A 10,925-nucleotide genomic window follows, 5' to 3' on the forward strand; every position below is an offset into this window, starting at 1 on the left:
CTCGGCGTGCCTCTACCTCCATAACCATCGTCCTTCCTGATCGGCCACCTACACTTATAAAAGGGAAGGACTCACACCAATACCAAGTGAAAAATCTATCACTGAAATCATAAGGTGTCTACGCCTATCTATTCTCTTTCGATTACTGACTTGAGCGTTTTGGAGTACATTAGATGGGACACCACACCAACATCGAGTTTCCTAGTTGCATACTCATTTGCTCCTCGACGAACACACTCATGCGGGGATACATGGACCTCTCCAAAATTCGCTGTCAACAAATATAAATACTAAAATTAATGTAAAATAAATACAAAAAATTATGACTATAAGTATACATAATTTGACATTAGTTTGTTCAAAATAAAGTATAATTAAATGCCCTATATCAATTAAAAAAATATTAAATTTGAAGTGTTTAGAAATTTTAATTCATTAAATAATTAAAATTTCAATATTTCTTAATTATTTGCTCTAAATACAATTAATAAACTTCAAAATGTTTTTTAATAAAAAAAAACCGAAAGTAAAAGAATATACAAAAACAATTGCATTATGGAAGTAGAGGAATATACAAAATAATTACATTACGGAATTGTAGTTTGCATGATCGGGCGTGCCAAGCAAGGACCTTGCCAACGTTCTAAAAGCTTTGTCATTCCCATATAATTCACACATAATATTATATTTTATCTAAATTCACTAGGGGCATGTGTCCCTTATCCTAACATGGATCCGTCCCTCCAAATAGATGTCAACCTAAACATAGTAATAAAGTTGGAATGGTTTACCACATGTGTGTACTGTACTAAATAAATAAAAAGATAATAATTAAATATTTCATTTTTTTTTTTCTATTTCTCTTTTTTCACTACCTCATTCCTCTCAAGAAAAGTCCATCTTTCTATTTTTTTTTCCGTTCCATTTTTTCTTTTAAATTTATAATTCCATCTCGTTGCGAAAACTACTTACCAAATTTTTCTTTCCTTCCACAGTTTTCAAAATACAATAAACCACAATAATAAGAGATATAGGACAAGTGTAGTAAACCACACAAACAAATTTATACTGATTCACCAAACTATGAGTTATGTCTAATCTTCCGTGACAACGAGTTCTAATATGATTTTGCATAATGGACATATAACACTGGAGATGTCCCAACAAAAGTACCAAATTTCTAGGAAATACAACAATAAAAACATCACTAAATACCTACCATAATTGGTTGCCGACGATGCACTACAACCCGAACATCTGTATCTCTGCCAAAAGACTGATGCCACGCCCTGAAACCAGTGCACCAACATAGCTCATGGCAGCCACTTTGATGTGCACCCACAAATAAAGAAACCTAACTGAAAGGTGTATTTATTAAACACCTTTGCTACAGCCTCTAGACACTGGAAACACCACCTCGTCATAAGAAAGCAGCGTGCGCCTCTTTTTTTTCCTTGCTGTTTCGCTATAGCGCCGTGACATCGTGCTCTTGGCCTAATGGTCCTACAGCACCCAAACACCCTTATTTTCGTTCCTTCTCTATTATACTTCATCGTAATTCATTCTGACATCGATTTCGCTCCATAATCGCAAACATCTATTACATGAGGGACTAAAATAAACATTAAATATAATTATTTTTCAAAATAGAATTGGATTAGTAGTAGTGCGCTTAAATATTTTTCATACTCTGTATTGAGAGACGTTGAAGATCTTGGGTGAAATGGGTGGCGAATCTTTCCATTATATCTCTTTGCCGCACCAAACAAATCTCCACTCCTCCGTTAGGAGAGTCTGAGAGACAAATGGCTCCAGTCTTGTCAATGGAAGCCATTTCCACCTTCCTTGGCTTTCCCCAACCAAAATCAACACTGTAGACCTCAAACCTCGGCGATCCAGCAACTCCCACCATCTTATCCCCCGCGGTATTTATAGTATCTAGCCACGAAATACATTGCTCGGCGCCGTCCAAAAGTGTGTCAGCGGAATGCAGGTTCTTTGTTGCTCCGTTGATGGCTTCTGCTGCAATTCTGACTCCATCTTCCCCGACCAGACTTTCTCTATCTGCAACAACAATGCGGCCAACGATGCAATTCCCGAAATATCCAGCCGGCATCGGCGGCTCCAGGCGAGCCCTGGCATCCACGTTCAGCACAAGAGAGATTTTGGAATTTGAAGAATCTTCAGCCTTGGCCAAACAAATCCAGGTTAATGCAGTGGTCAGCGTGAAGGTGGAGAAATTGGTGATTGCTGAGAGTCGTTTAAGATTTTGGAGGTTTTTGGGAGTTAATTGGAACGTGGCTCGGACTGACTCTGGTGGGGCTTTTGCATCCCAAATCATTAAGCTTCTGTTGTTCGGGCCTTTGAGATTTAACCATGCGTTCAAGTATATGACCTCAAGACCTTTGGAATCCTTGATCATGGTCCTATCATAGAACGGTGTAAGCTCGGCTGTTGGAGACGACGACGACGGGGACGTTCTGTCAAGTTTGCACATACGAGCCCATGACTTCATGAATTCTGTTGAAGTTCTTCCGTCGAGAAGAGCATGGTGAGTGGAGATTCCTATGCAAAACCCTCCTGTCTGAAACACAGTCACCTGCACCACAGACCAAAGAAGGAAAGAGGGAGAGTTAATCTTAAATTAAAATGTTAAGATCTCGATGATTATTTTGTTTTTTATTTTCTTAATTACAATCACTACTTCTACTTCAATCGATGTATTCCTTTATCTTGTTATTTAGATTTTAAAAAATGTTTTCAAAATATAAGCTAAATTTTGATGGAAGCAAACGAAATTATGACTAATTTGATAATTCTGTAAAACGGACCCATGTCAACTCATGTGTTTTGTTTGTTTTGTTCTCAATTAAAAAATAATTGAAAATGTAAGGTAAATTGAACAACTAAAAATGGTTGTGTTTTAAAACGTGTTTTTGATTTTTTAAATTTGACTAGGATTAAAAAATGTTCTAATTAAAAAAAGAATGTGACAAACATTATTAAAAAGATAAAGAAAAAACAGCATAATCTTTACAAATGAAAAATTTTAAATGAACTTTGTTATCAAAAGAGACTTTAATTTAAAAAAAAGCTTATTTCTTATTTAAATTTGGTTAACCATTCAAATGTGTTCCAAAGAGATCAACATTAAATTGTGAGAGAAAACAATTATAATTTTTTAAAACAAAAGAAATAAATAAAAAGAAAAGATTACATAAGTATATACATAGGCACATATAAACTCAGAGTGATGAAAATTTATGGCTGTGCCCTTAGTTACCTGCAAAGTCATTACTACAGTTTGATCATCGGAGGATGGAAACTCAGGTAAGAGCGGATCATACTCTATGGTTTCGCGTAAGTTGTTGCTGGAGAGATGATAAAAATCGGCATCTGATTCGGCGACGGTGAACAAAACTCCGTTGCCAGGGGCAGCTTGGATGGTGGGTTTGTAAGAATGTTGAGGCCAAATAAAGTTTCCGGCGAGAGGGGCATAGTGTTGGAGAATAAGAGAAAGGGAAGATTTGAGCTTTGGAACGATGGTTTGGAAGAAGATAGATTTGTGTGAGATTTGGTAAAAGTAAAGACGTTGAACCGGAGGAAATCTCAACCATAAAAGGTCGAAGAACGTCGGAGAGAGCGTCGCCGGAGAAGAAGAATACGAGTCCGGCGGAGGAACCACTCTGCATACTTCCAATATCTTCAATGTTTGATTTTCTGCCATGGGATGGGACTCTGCCTTTGCCAAAGCTTTGTTGGAGTAGTGGACTTTCTTTAAGTTATTCTAATGAAAGGGAAAGGGAGAATACTTTTCCATTCTCTCTCTTTTATTCCGTTTCATGATGATTTTGTTCTTTATTTTCTATTTTTTAAAATTAAATTTATAAAGCATCTGCTTTTGAAATTGTTTTCCAAATTTAAGCTAAATTTTTAAAAACTAAAAACGAAAAATAAAAAATTTCCAAATTTTTGTTTTTTGTTTCTAATATTTCATTAAAAAGATTAAATGTGTTTTTAGGGAGGATGAAAATAAATCGAATCAAAATGGTGACCAGAAAAAAGCATAATTTTTAAAAGTAAAAACTAAATAGTTTTATCAAATGAGAGACTAGAGTTTTTAACTATAGGGGAGACGAAGGCAAGAAATGAGTGAGAAGAAATTATTCTTTCTTTTCAAATAATTTTTAGCATGTAATATGCCATGATTGCCATCCCATTTCAATAATTCTACCATAAACGACAAATCAGTACTCACGTGGTACAATAATCATTGAGGATTTGTAATGGGCAGCATATAAGTTTTCTATATTTAGCAAAATAGCATGTCTTTTTTATATTTTCAGATATAGCATTTTTTTGAAAATCCTGATTTTAAATTTTCAGTATTCCCAAATTGCCCTTTTCAATTATCGCTTCGTTATTATATATCAAACATATATCACATATATATCAGGAGTATATCTGACAATATTAGTATATCATAAGTAAATCAATAGTATATCAGAAGTCAATCAGTTCTATATCAGTTGTATAATAGTAAATCACTATTTTACTTGCTTTAACCCTTTGTCTTGTATTTATGATCAATTAGAAATCAGTAGGTACTAACATGCATGGAAAATGAGAAAAATTTGATACTTACTGAAAATGAGAAAGAAAACTTGAAAGGAACGCGAATGTGAACGTCAATGGTGATTTTCGAAATTACTATGAATGAGAAATCAATTAGAAATTAGAGGTAAATAGAAACTTAGGGTTTTTCTGTATATCAATAATATATCAGTGATATATCAAGTATACATCGTACATATATCAATAGTACAATTAAGTTTTATTTAAAGTTTTAAAGATCAAAACGAAATCAGCAACAATGTCATTCTTAAAAGGTTTAAACATCATTCTTGTGTATCAACATCAACATCAAATCAGCAGCAAAGTCCTTCAACAAAAAACTTAAAGGTTTAAACATCAAAACGAACCAGTAGCATAAACCAAAAGTAGACTAACAATGTCATTCTTAAAATTCTATAAAAGAAGAAGCATAAGTTCCAGAAGCATAAGTTCCAACAGTCTAGAAAAGCGTAAGTTTCATTCTTGTATAATCTATAGGTAAAAGCTTGGGACATCAATCTTCGTTCTTGGTGATTGTCGTGTCTTCGGATATAATATCTTTGAAACTTTCCGTTTTTCCATAGACAACACTTTTGACGTTGGTTTATGTTGTCTTTTGGGATGAACGACATCAACATCTTCGACGATGTTTTTTTATTTCATTTTTCGTGTTTGTACCATTGCTTTTATCTGAAAAAAAAATTATTTCATATATTAGTAGTATATCAGAGAACATATATTAGAGGTAATATGTTCGAAATAATTTGTAGATATCATAGTCATATCAGAAGTAAATCAATTTCATATCATATGTATATCAAACATATATCACATATTATCAACAATATATCTGTTAATCATAGTTATATCAGAAGTAAATCAATAGTATATCAGAAGTCAATCAGTTTTATATCACCTATAGTAGTAGATATCATAGTTATATCAGAAGTAAATCAATTTCATATCATATGTATATCAAATATATATCACATATATATCAGGAGTATATCTGCAATCATAGTTATATCATAAGTAAATCAATAGTATATCAGAAGTCAATCAGTCTATATCACCTATAGTGGTATATATCATAGTTATATCAGAAGTAAATCAATTTCATATCAGATGTATATGAAACATATATCACATATATCACAGGAGTATATCTGTCAATCATAGTTATATCATAAGTAAATCACTACTATATCAGAAGTCAATCAATTCTATGCCACCTATAGTAGTAGATACCATAGTTATATCAGAAGTAAATCAATTTCATATCATATTTATATCAAACATATATCACATATATATCAGGAGTATATCTGTCAATCATTAGTATATCAGAAGTCAATCAGAAATAATTTATTGTTGGTACGGGCCTGCAGGGTATACTTGTAATTTAGAACGTGGGCATCTGTTTTTTTGCAAAAAAATGCTATATTTGAAAAATTCAAACCTTATTGCTATTTTGCTTAATTTCCTAACTTTTTTTGTCATATCGCAAGTTGCCCCATAATCATTCTCGTGTTCACGGACACCAACCAGTTTTGTAGTAACAAAATAAATGAAATCAACTTTCTTTCCTTTCACTCATTTATTTATTAGAATTATATATTGTTATTATTCTGTTTAAAAAGGTTTGTACTCCTACCGTGCTCTAAAATTAGCAGATTTATTATATTTATTCATTGAAAGTGTAGTAACGAATGACAGTGTTAAACAATGATTTAAGTTAAAGTAATGCAAGAACTCCTATATACATAATAGATTTGTATATTGATGTACTGTTAAGCTCAATAAATTTTGACGTCTAAGTCAAACAATGATTTAAGTTAAGCATAACAAAGAGCAGGGTTGTAACAATGTATGTCGCGCGCATGACCTCTCGTCTTATTTATAAACAAAGTCTTCTCTACTTTGGTCTTGAGTGAAAGGTGAGATATTACATATTGGTATTGGTTCAAGGTGGTCTACAACCTTGTCTTGGATGGGTCTACTCAACCTATTAGTTTTATGGCTTCAATCAAACCAAATATTTTGATGACAGAAACTAAGTATAAACTAACAATGTGAGTGTTTCAAAGTGTCCATAGCATAGAGTTCGAAAAGTCAAAACCAATGGCTGTCAAATCACTCAAATCGGGTCAAATCACTCACCCGTAAAAGGGTTACTGCAGTAAAATACCCAAGAAAGAGTCTTGAGAAGTGGAGTAGGAATTTCCGAACCACTATAAAAATTCTCGGTGTCACCACTCTCTTCTCTTCTCTCTTTTAAATTCAATATATATCTACTTTGAATCTTGGTAGATTGCATATAGGTTTACCTAAATATTTTGTTCAATATTTCCTCTTCTTGTTAATCTTCTTTTATTGATTGCATAATTGTTCATTACCTTGAATTTATTTTTAATTCAACCCTATTGACCCCCCCTAGTGTTGGCACTCGATTCTACAATTGGTATCAGAGCGAGTAGCTCAGTTCTTTTTAAAAAGTTTCATTTTTTAAAATTCCATCTTTTTCTACAACTATTTATTATTTTTTTAAATCTGAAATTCTCTTTATTATTGAAGAAGAGTTTGAAAAATTGAGTTTTTTTAGCCGATTTTACTAGGAATTAATTTTCCTCAAAAATCGACTTTTGAAAACTATTTTTTTCCTTCACTCTTGGAAATTTATTTTGCTTAGAATAAATCTTTAAATATTTTTGAAATTTAATTTTTCTTGATTCTAAAATTCATTTTCTTTGAAACTTTTCTTAAAACTTAATTGTTTGATCTTATGACAAACATTGGGGTTAATGGATTTAATTAGGGTCATTCTACCACTAGACCACCTCTTTTTGATGGAAATAATTATACTTGGTGGACAACTATGATGAGAATTTATAGGTGAGTTATGGGCGGTTTTTAGTCTTATTCTAGGTGAGCCCAATGTGATAATTTCACTTTTGGCCACCTTTGATATACTTATGTCTATTGAATTTCTTTAGACCCTCATGTGGACCATTTTGTACAATGGTTTTGAGGGATGAGAATGTTTAAGAAATTGGTATTTTATGTTGGGATAAACAGTTAATTTTATAGACCAATTATCTCCTCTTCTGTGAACCTAATAGAAAAAATATAATAATAATTCAAACAAGCACAAGATAGAAGCAATTTTAACATGGAAAAACCCCCAGTGTGAGGAGTAAAAAACCACGGACCAAAGTCAAAATCTCCACTCTAATCAATAATGGGTTACACCAAGTTCTCCCTAGCAATAACTTGAGGCATACAATAATAATATTTCGAGACAATAAATCTCGACAAACAAGGGAATAAATCGGAAAAGAAAATTAGAAAGACTCACTTAAAAATTGGCACCAACTACCCACTGTATCTGACTGTAGGCACCTCTAAAAAAAATTCTCCACCATCCAGATTGAAGACCCTCGTGTTGTAAACACGCTGTCAAAATCTCACCTCGATCGAGTTACGGATCGACGTCCGATCGTGCCAAAAAACTCTACTGTACGGAAGGTTTTTCATTTATAATTTTTTCTGTTTTCTCTCATCGATGTACCTGCAAAAGCTTTTCCCTTTTTCTCTCACCCTATGTGGTAGGTCGCTGCATGTGTTTTATAAAGTAAACAAAATAATATTAATAAAAAAGATCCTAAAAAGCCAAATGTGCCTTCTTCTAGTTGGGGTTCACAACAAGTGAAAAATACCCAACATTTCCTTCTTTGGAACAAATTCCGTGGGGTTGAGAATATGGGAATTAGTTGGGATTCTTTCATATCCATTGCTATGGGGTTTCTATTCCATCCCAACTTTGTTGGTTATCTTCTTTTACTTTTTTGGCTTCGTTAAATTGCAGCAGAGGTCTTGTGAGAAATGGGTTGGATTTGGGCATAAAAGTCAGCCTTTTAAAAAAATCATAAGACTCCTTTATCATCCCTATCTAGTCCAACATTCTTGCACAAGCTAGTGATCAGTCAAGGGAAGAATAAGGGTCCGTTTGGTAACATTCCTAATTCTCATTTCTGTTCGTTTATTTTTAATGAAGAAGAATGTATTGCATGATTTCAACCTCCAAGAATTCAAATATGATAAAACAATCTTTTTATTTATGTTTTGAAACAAATTGGAAATAAAAACAAGAAACGAGAAACTTGTTTTGGTTGTTTCTAAAATTTCTATACAATTGTGAGAATGCTTCCAAAAAATGAAAAACAATAAACAAAGTTAATTGTAAAATGCTTAGATTTTTTTAAGAAAATTGAAAATAAGAAATAAGAAACGGGAACGTTATGAAACGAGTCCTAAGTTGCTAGTTTTTTTTGTTCGTTGTGCATAAGTCCATCTGGCCTCATTACCTTATCCATGCTCATAGTCAACCTTTCATTATGCAATGTGTTTAAGTTGAATTTCAGAGGGTTCGAGATCCATGCGAGATAACCAGCAAGTTGAGCGGAGCGAGTTATGCTCTGACACTCAAGTCTGCCAACTGTTCAAATCCCTAGGTCTATCCCATATAGAATTGTTTACCTTTGAGCGGTAATGATGGCTTATTTATAGGGGTCAAGAGAGAATCTTTATGTTACGACAACCATTAATTTGTTACTAAGATGTCAGATTCTTAGCTTGGGCTGGACGAGCTAAGGTACATTTGCCTTGTTTGAGGCTTAAAGTGTCTTCCACCAAGCTCCACAGATCGGCACTATAAAGTCAGTAGTGACTGAATCGAAGTTGTTGGTCCACGTGGCGTGGTATAGTTTAACATCCAAACATTAGTCACCTCTTTGATAGGTTTGTGAGCCGACCTATCAAAGAGTTATCCTACTTGGAATGATGCTGATGTGGGGCGAGATAACTTTACTAATGTCGCAACGTGATTGTGACGAAGAGCGGCCGACATCCTCTTTCAATGGTATTCTTTAAATTAAAAAATTTGGAATCGCCACCAATCATATTGAAGGTGTGATTGGACACCTAATTAGAATATTAAAAATAATATGCATAAACCAGGTTTTAGGTCGGGGAGCCATTTGTGTGTAGGGAAGATATTAGCACCCTACAACACCCATTTAAAAAACGGTTGTCATATTTTATCTTATATTACCTAAAAAAATGTCTTTTCTTTTGAAAATTAAGTATTAAATTATAAATTTTGTTTTCATTTAAGAAAAATATCATTTGGATAAATTCTCAACTTCAACTACTATCCATTCAACTCCCAGGTAAATCCCTAGGTTGAGGTGTTCTTTTACGGTTGACGTAACTTGAGCCACTGAGGGGCAGTTACCATTGGAGGGGCGTTTCAGCGAGCAACTATGGCTATGTCGAAAATTGAAAGAATTAAGAACGAAGCATGAGGGAGGCAAAGTAAAGAACTATCGCCCTCCCCCCAAAACAGGATTTAAAGCCCTGTCAAGCGTCGTTTCGAATCCTAATGAATGCCAACAATCACAACCACTGCCTTCACCGATTCGATTGACGCTGAGGAATGCGACCGCCAAACGACAAAGGGTACCTGTCCCCTCATAAATGCAACCGTACGAGCAGACGTTTACCGTCGCACCTCCTAACTAGCCTAGGCCCCATGTATGGATTCGAGGAGATCAGTTCTCCACGCGCCTTGCAATGCAGTCTTCATGCGCTCCAGTCCACTTCAACGCTTTCGGACCCAGTCATCCCTAGCAGAATAATCCGAGTCCAAAAGATGGCTAACTATTGAAAGAGAAATCAGAGCAGGATATGCGTCCGAACCTGGGAGCGATAACGAGGTGAGGGACCATAGAAGGTTATCACCATACTCTGTGTAGGCATACGAGCGTGACACCACTGCTGTACGAGGAAGACGTCGATGACTACAACCTGAAACCTGCACGCTGCATGCTTACAAATCTATCGAAGGGGCACCACCCACTATTTGTCGGGAGCACCCATCCCTCGTCAGAGCCTTGTATAGCTCGGCGTGCCTCTTTCTTCATAACGTCTTCCTACCTTGTTGGTCATCTGCACCTATAAAAGGGAAAGATTCACACCAACACCAAATATGTGATAAACCTGTCACTGAAATCCTAAGGTGTCTACTCCTATTTATGATATTCATATTATTGACTTGAGTATCAAAATATATTAGATAGGACACCGCATTGGCGTCAAGTTTCCTGGTTACAGGTGCATTTGCTCCTTGGCGAACACACTTACCAGAGGGACACATGAACCCTTCCAAAATGCACCGTCAACAAATATAAATACTGAAACTAATGTCAAATAAATACAAAAAAATATGACTATAAGTATAAATAATTTGATAT

The 10,925-nt window shown here is 34.5% G+C and overlaps 1 protein-coding gene across 2 annotated transcripts; it reads right to left on the reverse strand.

Annotated features, from left to right (window-relative positions):
* Nucleotides 1–1,031: 1,031 nt before the first annotated feature.
* LOC111018133 (malonyl-coenzyme:anthocyanin 5-O-glucoside-6'''-O-malonyltransferase) lies at nucleotides 1,032–3,824 on the reverse strand. Of its 2 annotated transcripts, none has more exons than XM_022294093.2 (3): nucleotides 3,284–3,824; nucleotides 1,690–2,599; nucleotides 1,032–1,597 (listed from the first exon to the last, which is right to left on the reverse strand). In XM_022294093.2, exons 1-3 carry the CDS (start codon nucleotides 3,725–3,727, stop codon nucleotides 1,560–1,562), a joined length of 1,392 nt encoding a protein of 463 aa, XP_022149785.1. In that variant the 5' UTR covers nucleotides 3,728–3,824; the 3' UTR covers nucleotides 1,032–1,559. The 2 variants fall into 2 exon arrangements, with proteins under 2 accessions (XP_022149785.1, XP_022149784.1); XM_022294092.2 differs by having other exon boundaries at nucleotides 1,032–1,612.
* Between the last annotated feature and the right edge of the window lie 7,101 nt (nucleotides 3,825–10,925).

The sequence above is a fragment of the Momordica charantia genome (assembly GCF_013281855.1).
Source record: "Momordica charantia cultivar OHB3-1 chromosome 8 unlocalized genomic scaffold, Mcharantia_2.0 BLBB01000008.1, whole genome shotgun sequence".
Lineage (NCBI taxonomy): Eukaryota > Viridiplantae > Streptophyta > Magnoliopsida > Cucurbitales > Cucurbitaceae > Momordica > Momordica charantia.

Excerpts from the sequence above, each read along its gene's own strand:
- LOC111018133 (XM_022294092.2), bottom strand. The coding sequence starts at position 3,727 with ATGGCAGAAAATCAAACATTGAAGATATTGGAAGTATGCAGAGTGGTT. Across the intron at positions 2,600-3,283 it reads CTGTAGTAATGACTTTGCAG|GTGACTGTGTTTCAGACAGG; the intron begins GTAACTAAGGGC and ends TCTGTGGTGCAG. Across the intron at positions 1,613-1,689 it reads TCAACGTCTCTCAATACAGA|TCCCTCATGTAATAGATGTT; the intron begins GTATGAAAAATA and ends TGTTTATTTTAG.